The sequence below is a fragment of the Vanessa tameamea genome, chromosome 15 (genome assembly GCF_037043105.1).
Source record: "Vanessa tameamea isolate UH-Manoa-2023 chromosome 15, ilVanTame1 primary haplotype, whole genome shotgun sequence".
NCBI classification, from domain to species: Eukaryota; Metazoa; Arthropoda; class Insecta; order Lepidoptera; family Nymphalidae; genus Vanessa; species Vanessa tameamea.
In genome coordinates this window covers 4,010,497-4,024,188 of record NC_087323.1, presented here as the reverse complement: position 1 = coordinate 4,024,188, position 13,692 = coordinate 4,010,497, and the positions used below count along the sequence as shown (strand labels likewise).

At 34.4% G+C, this 13,692-nt stretch overlaps 1 protein-coding gene across 4 annotated transcripts in view; it reads right to left on the bottom strand.

Moving 5' to 3' along the window:
• Positions 1-798: 798 nt before the first annotated feature.
• Positions 799-13,692, bottom strand: part of LOC113399020 (amyloid-beta-like protein) — a 116,478-nt gene continuing 103,584 nt past the window's right edge. The window contains exons 2-17 of one of the 4 annotated variants that reach the window (XM_064217077.1): positions 11,393-11,554; positions 8,365-8,500; positions 7,919-8,155; positions 7,550-7,741; positions 7,189-7,346; positions 6,864-6,911; positions 6,609-6,734; positions 6,106-6,243; positions 5,873-6,019; positions 5,507-5,602; positions 5,160-5,342; positions 4,493-4,684; positions 3,862-3,954; positions 3,635-3,736; positions 3,327-3,485; positions 799-3,147 (exon numbers count right to left, since the gene is read on the bottom strand). In XM_064217077.1, coding sequence (XP_064073147.1) covers positions 3,037-3,147; positions 3,327-3,485; positions 3,635-3,736; positions 3,862-3,954; positions 4,493-4,684; positions 5,160-5,342; positions 5,507-5,602; positions 5,873-6,019; positions 6,106-6,243; positions 6,609-6,734; positions 6,864-6,911; positions 7,189-7,346; positions 7,550-7,741; positions 7,919-8,155; positions 8,365-8,500; positions 11,393-11,554 — 2,280 coding nt within the window. In that variant the 3' untranslated portion in view covers positions 799-3,036. Of the gene's footprint in view, positions 3,148-3,326; positions 3,486-3,634; positions 3,737-3,861; positions 3,955-4,492; positions 4,685-5,159; positions 5,343-5,506; positions 5,603-5,872; positions 6,020-6,105; positions 6,244-6,608; positions 6,735-6,863; positions 6,972-7,188; positions 7,347-7,549; positions 7,742-7,918; positions 8,156-8,364; positions 8,501-11,392; positions 11,555-13,692 lie in introns of all 4 variants that reach the window. The other 3 variants (XM_026638018.2, XM_026638019.2, XM_026638020.2) reach the window with 3 other exon arrangements.

Sequence of the window (13,692 nt, the reverse complement as noted above, 5' to 3'; positions counted from 1 at the left end):
GCTCCGTCAATAAAAGATATAAAGTTTTATGTCTTGAAATCTTCAGCCACCACCCGCCATCCACGACTCGGAAAGCACGTCAAAACATTGGTCCTGCGCCTGAATTATTTCGGGATATTCGAGCAAGTGCATTTTGTTTTTGCGTATATACCCGTGACTCCAGCCAAGGAGACCATTCTCGATCAATCATTAAATTTTATTTATCGAATTTATTGGGTGCATAACGACACAATAATATAACATATTTTAAGTAATTCTTAAGTAAATAACCTCACGAAAAGTATATTAGTGAATATGACAAATTTAAAAATTATACTTAAACTATAATAATTTGGCCTTATCTTTGAATTATAATTAAAAATACTTTAAAACGAATTAAAAGTAATATTTTTCAAAACAAGCTTATATAAGTAAACTAGTTACTTCTTGACTTCGCACGGATACCATATAAAATAAAGATTGAGGAAAAAGTTCGAATTCTTGGCTTTTCTCTTCTTAGTATGTTAGTTAGTTGTACTTTAATTGTGTTCAAATATTGATTAAAAAGGATGTTGTAGTCATATTATCTCGTGAACGTATTAATATAACTTATTAAGTATTTTATATACGGGTCAAATTTGCTTCATACCAAATTTTATCAAATTCAGTTCAGTGTTTTGGCTGAGATTAACAGACAGACAGGCAGAGTTACTTTCGCATTAGTATTGATATTAATGAACCAATCGCCATCGATAATTTTAATTAATATATTGCATAAAGTGATTAGGGTAAGCAAAAACGCTATTAATAACACCAATATTTGAATTCCTATTTATTGATTCAATTTGAACTTCGAACTCACAATCAAATGTAGCATAGGAAACACAAAAGATTTCAAACCATTTATTATATTCTCAAAATACGTGAAACAGTGATTTGAAATTACATAAACCAGGGTTATACTACGAACATTGAATATTGTTGACATCGAAAAATTAAACATCGAATACAGAACATACTTCAATACCGACGAGAAACAGCTGATTTTGAGCAAAAAGTTTTGTTAAAAAAATAAGTGGTCGGCTCGTTACTTAGTTATTAGTAAAAATACAGCGGTTACTTGATGCAGGATTAGACTTACGTTATACAGTGAGTAAACTTACGTAAATGCCGTACAAGCCACGGGCGGGCGCCTACTCAAACCTTTTTTCACAACGACACGCTTACAACGCCATCTCTCGTCGGGTTTCCGAACTGCGAGGTAACATTTTACAAACGTGTCCGAGTGAAGAAAGTACAGCGCCACGGCGCATCTGATATGACTTCCTTAACGTAGCAACGCCACTTCGCCCGTAAACAAATAGAATTAGTGTATATAAATTAGCTTATGTAACAAATAAGCTTAAATGTATATAATACTGAGGCAGAATTACATCTTAACTACGGCGTAACATTAAGAATGGTACGTGGGAATAGACACGAGCGCAAGCCCTTACATTAATCGGACGAATGCAATATATAATTATATTTTGCTTTATATCTATGTATCTGACGCTAAAACATCTATATAATGTATTACTTTTGTACATCTACTTATATAATAACCGTACATACACTCACTAAGCTTAACTGCTTCGGCGTCACCGAGTACCCAATGTGCGCACACAACCGTTAAACTAAACAGATTTTCAAATGCACCTATTTTTGACTAGATTATACGAAGCTCTTAATTTTGAACTTCTCGAATCGCGCGTTTGGATTTTATATCTCTTTCGCACACGTTGAGTACACAGTCCTTTCCTATCGGGAACTATTAGTATTGTCCCGCGGGTAAACGAAGAAAGACGAAAGGGGAGAGAGACAGGAGTATGTATCCGAGGTACGTCTCGATGCGATCACGAGAGAAATCGCTCAAGTACCTCAGATTTAAGGATTTTGGATTTTTGACTAGAAGAAGACTACGAGGCTAAGCGTTCACCCGCGCCGGCTTTGCCGCCCGTCCCATTGCTAAGTACACATAATTATTAAAATATATTTTCGCATTTTATTACATAAAATTCACGTTATGTTCTACCTACGTTAGAAAAAGAAAGCGGGCTTTAAGAGTAAGTAAATTTAGGTTCGAATTTGTACGCGGTCTATATACACAGCGTACCATGGACGTTTGTTCCACAAGCTCAAGTGACGACGCGCAGCGAATTGTCATAACGTGGAAATAAATATTTGAAGTATAGTCTAACGTGAGATTAATATCGAAATATTAGAATGATAATTTAAATGTTAAACAATATCAAAAGTGAGTATTTCATTTCATTGCGCGTTTTCACTCGAGACGCGGTCTCGAAAACTTAATTTAAATAACTCGACTACAAGGTGACACTTATGAATTCTAGGATACTAGACGAAACTTAGATCTAACCTTAAATTCAAATAAATATTTTGGTGCAAACATAAAAAAATAACATATAAAACAATATAAATTCTAATCTCAGTTGGGTCTAGTTTGACTGATTGCGAGAAATCGCAAAAAATATGTTGACTAATCACACAAGCTTTATTATTATAATGAACGTTTAGAACATTAACCACCAGGCCCGCTTTACGGTCGAAGAACAATTCACTTAATCGTCACACACATTCATTCCATAAAGAATTAATTATTCGAGGAAATAGATATAAGGAGAGGGTAAAGAGATGAGGGATTCTAGCACACGTCACAAATAAAACAGAAACAGATGTCATTCTAATTTCCCTTCATCGGTTCATTTGAGTTCAACAAAACGCATATTAAAACAAGAATAAAATCTAACTTTACTGCCAATAGATGGCGTTACATTGATTTTTGCTGTTTAATATTTTAAAACTTACATAAAAGCATTATAAGATATTATTGAGCTCTTAAGCTATGGTCAATGTTCTCAAATGAACCTCGAGGAAATGACAAGCGAAACGAGATCTTGATTAGACATATTGATATAAGTTGTCTTGCTAACGCTTTCCGAAGTAAGAAGAAGAATGTAAGGCAGGTCTGATGGGCGGTGGCAGGGAGGAGAAGATTTACTCCTTGACTTCGAAGTATTTGTAGGTGGGGTTCTCGTAGCCGTTGATCTGCATGTTGGCTACGTGTCGCTCTTCAGGAGTAGGAGCGACAGCGCCGGTCTGTTCGACCTGGAATGTAATAATTCTTTTTTATTTCGTATAACTTTTATTAGAACAAACATTTTATTCAATATGTACATAGTATGTATACAGTACATTTATTCCTATTAAAGATAGTAATCTGTCTCCGTGTACCAATCACATTAATTTTTACATGAATATCTTTTCAACTAAGAGAGACAGCACACCTGCACGAATCCTTGCGCGGAGGGTGCGCGATCGCGACGGCGCGCGACGGCCAGCGCGACTGCGGCGGCGGCCGCCAGCGCAGCGCCGCCCACGCACAGTGCGGGGTACAGTGCGCCGGACCCGCTGCTGTTCGGGCTAGCTCCACGGACCGTGAATCCCTGAAAGACATGATCATAGTGAAGATCCACGACTAAAACTTTGGCTTTAGCTAAATAACTAACCGCAAACCGCATGACTCGCGATATTCTATATCTCTATGAGTAATAAAAAATAAAAGTAATTAATGGCCTCAGACATAGAATCTTACAGGTTGGGTGTGTTGTAGTTCATGTTTCAGAGCGTGAGCTGGTGGGGGCGGCGCCCTCTCTTCAGCTTGTTCCAAGGCAGCGCGCAGGCCTTCACCCTCAGTCTGAAATCATTGTTCCCAAGGGTTAGTATTAAAAACATATGACTTTGAAAATTTAAATAAATAAGTCTTGAACTACTTCCCTAGAGCCCAAAGATTTTTTTTAAAACATGCGGGGGAAGACTCACCTCGCTAGTTGATCGTCGGCTGGAGGTTTCGCTAACTTCGCTAGTTTCCGTTTCGCTCTCCGGAGCGTCGGTCATCGTGCTGGTAATGATTTCCTGTTAACACAGTTAAACATCAATATAAGCTCTTGCTGCTTAAAACCTATTGAGATTTTTGGAGAAGTAATTTTATTAGCAGCCCGTTTAAAGTTTTGCAGAGTTTAAACTCCTGTGCTTCAGAAAGGAATTATTTATTTATTGAATTGGTTGAAATAGTTACACCATCACCTTGTTACTAAACACTTAAAATTAACTACTGATATAGGGAACATTTAAAGTGATACGGCTTTAAAGGTGAAGCATCTCGCCAGAGAAAAAACCCTTGTTCAATTTAAATTTATTAAAAAAACGTCAGATTAAAATATATCTCTTACAAAACCTTATATTATTAAAAATTCTGTCTTTCACAGTATCTTTTTTTTTTATTAAATATTGGACAACATCACATACATTACTCTGATCCCAATGTAAGTAGCTAAAGCACTTGTGTTATGGAAAATTAGAAGTACCGACGGTACCAGTTTCAGAAAAGCTATTTTGTTTCTAGTATTTATTATATTTTAATATTGATATATGATTATGATGGTATACTCACAGTAGTAGTAGTTTCTTGAGTGAAAGCCGATCGGGTGGTAAGGTCATGTACGGAGACAGATGCCGAGGGTGAGGGGGATGCTGAGGGCGCGGCGGAGGTCTGAGTTGTCGATACAGTAGTTGTGTCTTCAGTTTCGTTTATTTCGCTGGCCTCGTCATCGGCTTCTTCGCTTTCCTTCACACCATTGGAGGTCTAGAATTTATTAAGAATTTTTATTTTTTTTTATACACTATAAATCAAGCGACTATCATTTTGTAAATACAGAAGTAGCATATTCACCTATTGTTGTAAGAATATGTTTCAAACACCAGCTCATATGACCGCGTTTTTGCATGAATTTTAGATTTTTAATTCATTTACTTTTCATTTATAAAATGAAGTCCTACTTTCATTTGATAAAAATATTATCTATGTCGTGTTGTTATAAATCGGACAATATTTTGAGACTGTATTTATGTTTAATAATAAAGAAAAACTCGTTAGATACGGCCCTATTGGAATTTATGCATATACAAATGACAAAATGTTTTAACAAATCATATGCTTTTTAATTCATAATTATACTATATAGCATGTCAAATTAGTCGAGTCATTCCGGCATAGTAGTATAAAACCAAACCAGCAAAAACATTCCTAATAAAGATGACCAATATAGACACTTCCTTACCCTGACACGTTCGTTCTGAATATCTTGTCGCTGGCGAGTGCGTTGATCCCTCTTCGCGTTAAGTTGTTCACGAGCAGCTTGTTCTCTTTGTACTTCAGCTTCGATGCGATCCAGAAGTAATTCTTCGGCCTCGGGAGTCATAGACATCAGAGAAACAGCCATGTCGTCCTTAGATTGCATTGACTAGAAAAATGTTAAATTTCATAATAAAGTTTATCTTAAAAATTGGAAGAGAATTAATACCAATATATGCGAATAATATCAAATGTCTTTATAACTGTATGGATGTGTATGTATGTGCGTGTGTTATAATAGTCAGAACTCTTATAGTTTTCATCTGTAATTACCTGAACGTAATCCTCGATAGCGGTTCCAATACTGGCATAGAGATGAGGACGGCGGCGGAGAGAGGTAAGAGCGCGTTGTAGGGCACGGTCAGCATCCTAAAAATTAGGATAAATGGTCCATTTCTGATAATTATGTGTGGTCATATACAGGCAACCTTTGTTACTTTTTTGTTGCGTCTAAAATTATTGCTTTACTAAAATACTAACAATGTTATACATTTTAATTTTAATTACGCAGAATATAAATGCTAAAAATGTTTACTTGTGTTTTGTCAAACAGTTTCAATTTAAAGTTAGTCATAATCGTCAAATAGTACCTATATAATGCTACATATTGGTTTTTATAAATATATTTTAAATGAATACCTGTAATCTGTCAGCAGCACTAGCACGCTCGGCTGCAGCGGCTTCTCGTCCAGCGGCGGCAGCACGACGCCATGCGGCCAGGGCTCCGCTACGCTCAGCAGCCAGAGCACGGACTAAACGCTGCAGGCATTTCTGAACGCGGTGGGCCTAAAATATTTATAATGTTTAGTAAAACTCTACTCTTAATTTTGATAAATTTTTTAACCATTATAGCATTCTTTATCTGTACTAACATTAGGAGGAGTGTCCCTCAAGGAGCGCGTGTAGCATGTGAGCGCAGTGCGGCGGCGTTGAGCGAGGTGGGCAAGCACGCGTTGTTGGTGCAGGGCGGCAAGTCGGCGACGCTCAGATACTCCTTCCTCCTCTAGAGACTGTAGGCGAACACATGATCAGCATTGAAAAAATAAACCTAAAATTTCTTACTTTAGGAATAGTAAGAGACAGAAACATATGAGATAACCTATTACTATTTACGTCAACATACGCTCGTAGACGTTAGGTATAACGTTGATATTCATTATCCGATACATAAGTACTCGGACCTTCGTTACTATGTCAAATACATTATTGTACAATGGTTGATCCCCATGATTACCTTTCTTATATTCTAAATTTTATTTTTTTCTTGCTTTATCCCATTTTACTTTAAGTAATGCGTACAAAAATTATATTATAAAGTTACAACTACAGAAATCTTGTTATTTAATTTTAGTATCAATTTAGTCTGATCACTTACTTGGATATTGGCTTGAAATTTAGCAGTCATGCGTTGGCGGAAAGTCTGCGCGGTGGATGGGTCTGACGTCATCATTTGTTGATAGCGATCTTCGAGTTCCGACCATTCACGCATAACTTTGGTAATCTAGATAAAGAAAACAACACATCAGTATTATTATTACGAAACTGGAAAACATTTCACATTAAATATCCGATTACTATTGTAGATAATAAATTGTAAAATACGAAACGTGGAAAAATGTATTTGTTTCACCTTTTCTCGGTGAGTTTCTTCAAGGCGTTGTTGCGCATCCTTGTAGCTCTGATGTTCAGTCCGGGGGTCGAAATGCGAGAAGTAAGGGTCGGAGGTAGCAGTGGAAGCCTGCAAAAAATGTACCGGTTATCTTTATTGGATAAAATTTATGGCAATACTAAAAGATTGTGTGCAATATGTCTGTTTAGAAATAATGTATTTATTAATTCAGTTTTCACATAAAATACAGACACAGATAAAAAATGTATGAGTTCAAAATTGAAAATACTTCCTGCAAAATTGGTAATGTGTCTTTGTCATTATGTAAATATACTACGATACTAACCGTAGTAGTAGTAGTTGTCGTTGTAGTGGTTGATGTGGTAGTCGAGGGGGAAGCCGAAGATTCCGGTCGAGGCCAGGCCGAGTCATCACTATCAGTGTAGTCATCGTCTTCAGCATCATCGTCACGGGATAAGTCTGCGTCTTCATCCTCATCCATATCTAAAACAGTATTGCTTACTAATCGCTGATCTATTATTAAAATGGAAATACGCCATTCGAAGCAATTAATACTTTTTTTAGGCAAATTATTTGATTGCTGGCAAAGTATGCCTTGCGCTCGGGAAATGTTTAAATTAGTTTCTTATTGTTTTCTTTTTTTGTAAATAAATAACAGTTACTATTTTTAATGTTAGAAATATTACCATCATCAGTATCATCATCGTCGTCATCGTCGTTGAGGTTAAGGGTATCATCATCCTCATCGGTTAAAGAGTCCTCATCATCAAGAAGTTCGTCATCACGCTCATCCATAGCAGCAGAAGCAGCCAACATCTCTTCACCACCAGGGCTCACTGGAACGCCGACGTCCATTGGCTTATGCATCTTAACGTTTTCTGTAAGAATTATGATATACGTATATCTAATTATATTTTAATAAATCTAAATAAATAATGTTATTTTAATTATAATAAAATAAATCAACATAAAAAGATCACATAAAAATTAAGTTTCAAATAGAACCACAATATGTTGTAATATCATTTATAAGTATAATAATATTATAATCTTACCCTTGAAGTGCTTAGGGCAGCACACGAACTCAACTCCAGAGAAAAGGCTAATACCGCAAGGAAGGAGCATAGCGAAAGTACGTAATCGGAGTCCACGTTGAGCGCACGCACGTCCAGCGGTTGCGTTCCAGCGGGAGAATTGCCAGCAACGACTCTGGTTGTGGATGTGATCGAAGAGACAGCTCTCCGGCACCAACAGCGCATCCGATTGGAATGGGCCTTCTGCCGCCAAATACTCTTTGTAGATAACGGGAAAATATTATATGGCAACAAATATTTCCCTAAATAGATTTAGGGATTTTTAGATACTTTTTATATCAATTCAATATTAATAAATAAATCGTTATTACTTTAAAAAATTAAATAGGTAGTGGACTTAAAATTTAAAATTTAGATAGAATTAGAATGCTCAGAAATTTTGTACGCAACTATTGTAACATACATACCAAGACAACGGAAGGGCTTCACCCATCTGGTAACCTTGCACTTGGCAGCATTACTGGAGCCCAATTTGCACCAGTTACTAACTTTGACGTAGTGAGACGCTTCGACGATGTTAGTAATGTCGTGGCTTGGATACACCTGTCAAAAATAATTTACCATTAGTTTAAAACACAAAGATTAAAAAAAAAGAGAGTTTAAAGAATAAAAAAGGCGAACGAACCTTTTTAAAAAACAAACGCAACATATGCCAAACAAACAAAATATCTTCTATTTAATAATTTTGAAAGTTTAGAACAAAATTAATGAATAATTGGGGAAGGTATAGTTTCTTATCAAATGTATTCAGAACTATTTATACGGTAAGTATTCAAATTTCTTGAAATAAAGTCGCATAAATTTAGTTAGAGAGGAATCTGTGAGCCAAACAACCACAACTTTTCCCATAATGGCAAAAGTTTTCCTAGAATCATGAAATTGGAATGAATATTCTATTCGAACAAAGAAATACTGATTTATATAAAACTTTTATCTCTGCAAGGTATAATTAGTTCATTATTCGATTTACTATAATGATTAAATTACCTGATGCAATTACACAAAATTCAAAATATTTAATATAAAGCTTTATATTGTGAACAATGAAAGGGGACTAACCATTACGGACAATTACTTCGAAAGGAAATAGTTTTCAACAATAATAATGTCACTGGTACACATTTAATAAAGTTTTGTTGCGATATCGTATTTCGTGTAGTAAAAGTCATTTTATCGGATAAATACTGGATGACTGTTTCCAACAATTCCATTCACATAATAATTTCCATTATTTAGACAGATTCGTAGGTTAAAAACTTGTCTAACGTGTTATGATAGGAGTATTTATCTGTTGTCATTATTGTTTAAAATTTTCTAATTCAATCGGTAGCATGCTTTTTTGATTCGTTAAAACGTGTATATGGGTCATATTCAAAAAAATTGTTTTAGTACTGTCGTAATGTCCAACAGCGTATTTTATTATATTAAGACTCAACCTCCATTTAAATTTTTAACCTATTATATACTTATTTGTGCCTAATAAAAAAAATTGAAACATCTGATAAAATTGAATAATGTATAATAAAAAAGACAAAAAAGGCATTGCATAAATCCTGTTTCATACAAGTAATCAATGTCCACATTCTTGGTGGTAATTATATAAAATATATATTAACAAAACTATTACGTTAAAATTCAAAATATTTGCTTTTTCAAATGTACTCTGTTATTAATTGTAAAAATATGCTAAATAAATAAGGAAATTCTAATATTGTTAGTCAAATTTAATTAATGATTGCGTGTCCTGGTTTTACTCATATCCGTTATTCTTCTTAATAATAATAGTAATAAATAAAATTATTATAAAAGCTTCAATAGCCAACAAACGGTCAAAGTAAATGATGAAACAATTAATGTTCGGTCATTGTGTTCACGGAGATACGAGTGGTTGTATTGAACAGGGAAAATTAGACATTTTTAAGTTACATATTGGAGTGGGATTTTTAAAATATCGGTAAGTACTTCGTGTTGTATTACTCGTGCTGGATTATATACATTTTGTGACGTTTGGTTAAAATATAAAAATACTCGTTTAGTATGAGAATTAACGTAACAATCGATACTTTTTTAGTTTAGACACATGCAATTAATTCATGTATGTTATTAAATCTGTCACGTTTTTCTGTTATGTAACAGATATGAACGGTCAAGGCTTGTTCACATTGGTCTCATGTACGAATCAAAAGAAATATATTATTTATAATTTTATATTACTTCTACATCTTTTATATAATATATTACAATTAAATTTTTTATTACGTACTTGTATTATTAGCAAGTTATTCAATTACGTTACTAGTTTTAAATAAAAAAGTATTTGTCGTTATATTCACAAAATGGATTGTTTGATTTTAGGAAATATGCCATTAACACCAGTTGAACGACAGCGAAATTATAAAAAACGCTTAAAAGTGAAAAATCCTGAAATATGGAAGGAAAGGAAAAAAAGAGAAACTGAAGAAATAAGAAAAACTACTTGAAAATTTTATAATCGTCAGAAGAAGAAAAATCCAAAAGACGAAAGATATGGCGAGAATTGAAACGAAATAAGTCAAAACAGGTTAAAATGAAGAATAATAAAGAATATCTTCGAGTATATAAAAAGAAATACTATAGAACGAAATGTTCTGAGAAGCTTTTATGCTCTTCAACTCCAAATTTCTCAAATATTATGAGTCTGTTTAAATGAATATGTAACTGTGGTATGATTAATTTTCAGCGCAATTGAAATAAAATATGACCGATTATTAGCTTTTTTTATTTATCTACTAATTCAATAGATATAGATTTAACATCAGGTTGGGCCTATGTCCAGCAGTGAGTGTTCAACCGAGGTCTGATATCATAATATCAGACCACTGATATAAATTTGAAAATTTTAATTTTATTTATTTAGGGTTGCTATTTAGAATTACCCTAATACTTCATTTCTATAACATTTGTATTACAAACCAAAATATTTTTCTATCTGTTTCATATCCGTAACTTACAATATTTTTGAATATGACCCATATATCACCGTAGAATTGTAAATACCGTTAGATTGTAATCTATCTCGCGAGGTTGTAAACTGCCGAAATATTGTGAACGGTGATTTAACTCAAAATAAAACGTCAAAAATTTCGATGGTTTATGATATTTCGGTTAGGTTAGGTTAGTGTTTTTTATAATTTAACTTTAATTAGCTTCTGTAGATTATATTATACCAAAAAGTAATGCGTTATATTGTAAGCAGTATATTACGGTTCACAATCTTTCGACAGTTCCCAATCTCGCGAGATAGATTATAATCTAACGGTAACTATTTACAAATTTACAGTGACATATATATCAGTGAAATTTCTTTTCCCGATCCTAGTTGTTATATTTAATAAAATACAAAATAAATATCAACTTTTATAACATACTTGAAAATTATTTATGTTTACTTCGTACCTTCTTGCAGTAATCGAGAATTTCCATCTTGTCCTTCAAGCAATTGTGGGGCTTAGTCGTGAGGTCGGGTGTCCATCGTCCAGCGGCGGACATGTATTGCGGATGGTAGGTTGCACCGGCTTCGCATAGCACTGCGACTTGAGGCTCTGCGCCGTTCGTCGCCTGTGAAAAAAATACCTTATTAATATATGTGAATAAATGCTATAAGATAACGAACTGAGTCTTATATTTAATATTAGCTGCTTCGTTAATAATTTTCATTAAATACATATTTGGAATAATATATACTTTATTCTTTTTTATTTATACATACTAGTTTGAAATTTATAGTTTACGCGTCCGTTAGATTGTTATTAATAACTAATTCACGCTGGTACCTTTGTAATACAACGTACGTGAATCTGTCACCGATACTGGACTTATGGCAAAGAAGATAAAAATAATGATCCTATAACAGTGTGATTTTGGTTATAGCTATTTGAAAAATATACAAGATATAATCTATTATAGTAGTATTTGGATGAAAAACTACAGAGACATTAATACGTATCAATAAAAAAGTAAAAGAGGTTTTTAACATGAATAAAATCTTTGATATCAAAATAAAATAAATAAATGTGCATATAATAAAATATTCCTTAATCAATATAAATCTATTTTTAAAATGGACCTCGAGTCGGGGCGTAAGTTAGACAAATAGTGTCTGTTCAGGACGTCTAGACGCTCTGAAAGGGTAGTTTTCCGATTAAGGAAACATTGAATAAAGGGGTCGATGAACGGAGAAATAATTGCTTGCTGTAGATAAAATAAACTTTTTACAAACGAATATATATGCTTGGCGTTTTCTTTGTTTAAACTTTATTTTTTGACTGTCTTTTGTTTAGCTAGCTCATAAAGTTGCAAATCTCGGAGACCTCAGTCCAATACCCGGGTCGGGTCTATACAGGGCCATTGGGTTCTTCTGATAAGAAATTCCAGAATTAAAGATTTCCAGAATAGCAGCCCGAAGTTTGGAAGTTAGCAGCGTTCACTGATGTGCTGAGGAATGCACGTCAAGCCATTGGCCCGGCGCCTTAACACACTCCAGCCGTGTTGGATTGCCATCCCATCATATTATAAAAGTGATAGAAGATAGAGTGCATCTTTGTTTGCTCAAGCAAGTAAGCAATAAAGTTATCTTCCTGCTTAGTTGACTAAATCCGTTGAAAGAGGTGGATAAGACATCATCATCATTTTACAGAACCTATTTTAGTTGCCATGTCGTTCCAATATTTAAAATAACATGAGAAATTAAAACTCTTTCTGTAAATTAAAAACAAACATTATTTCTCTAAGCATAACTAGTAAGTACTTCAACTTGTTTAATTTGAATAAAACAAGTAACTGTTAAACTAACATAAAACTTCAGGAGTAAGTTTTAACGAAACAGGTATACCTATTTCGTTAAATGTTCTAGTACAAGTTTAGGCAACAGTTACGAAATATAATTTTCGTAATAGGGTTATTTTTGTCAAAGTACATTTAAATTACTCTAAAAATTTAACAAAGATAAGTAATATTAACTTGAGCCGAGATGGCCCAGTGGTTAGAACGCGTGCTTAATTTGTGTTTATAATTCATTTCGTGCTCGGCGGTGAAAGAAAACATCGTGAGCGGGCCTCCAATTCCTAGGGGGGATTCCCGGGGTACTGAGAACCCTCCTAGCCCCTGTGGCGCCTATTGAGGCGGGGTAGAAGTTGCGCGTAGCATTATCGTGAGGAAACTTGCATGTGTCTAATTTCAACAAAATTCTGCCACATGTGTATTCCACCAACCCGCATTGGGGCAGCGTGGTGGAATATGCTCCAAACCTTCTCCTCAAAGAGACAGGAGGCAATAGCCCAGCAGTGGAAAATTTACAGGCTGCTAATGTAATGTAAAAAGTAATATTATAATAACATATATTAACTGTAGCTGTATTACTTGGTGGTCGGGCTTGCAAGCCTCATCAGATATTCTACCGCTAGTAATAATGTGAAAAATATTAACCATTCCTTACATCGCCAATGCGTCCAAACGAGAGAGCTAAGATGTTATGTCCCTTATGCCTGTAATTACGGAACACAACAATACTGAGTACTGCTGTTTAGCGGTAGAATATCTGATGAGTGGATGGTACCTACACAGACGGGCTTGCACAAAACTTTTGTTTGTATGTAGTAGTGCATTATTAATTGCCACAACACTGTTGGGTAACAAATAAACAGATGAACTAATATTTTAAGCATACTACAAAGTTGAACGTATACGCATTTAATTAA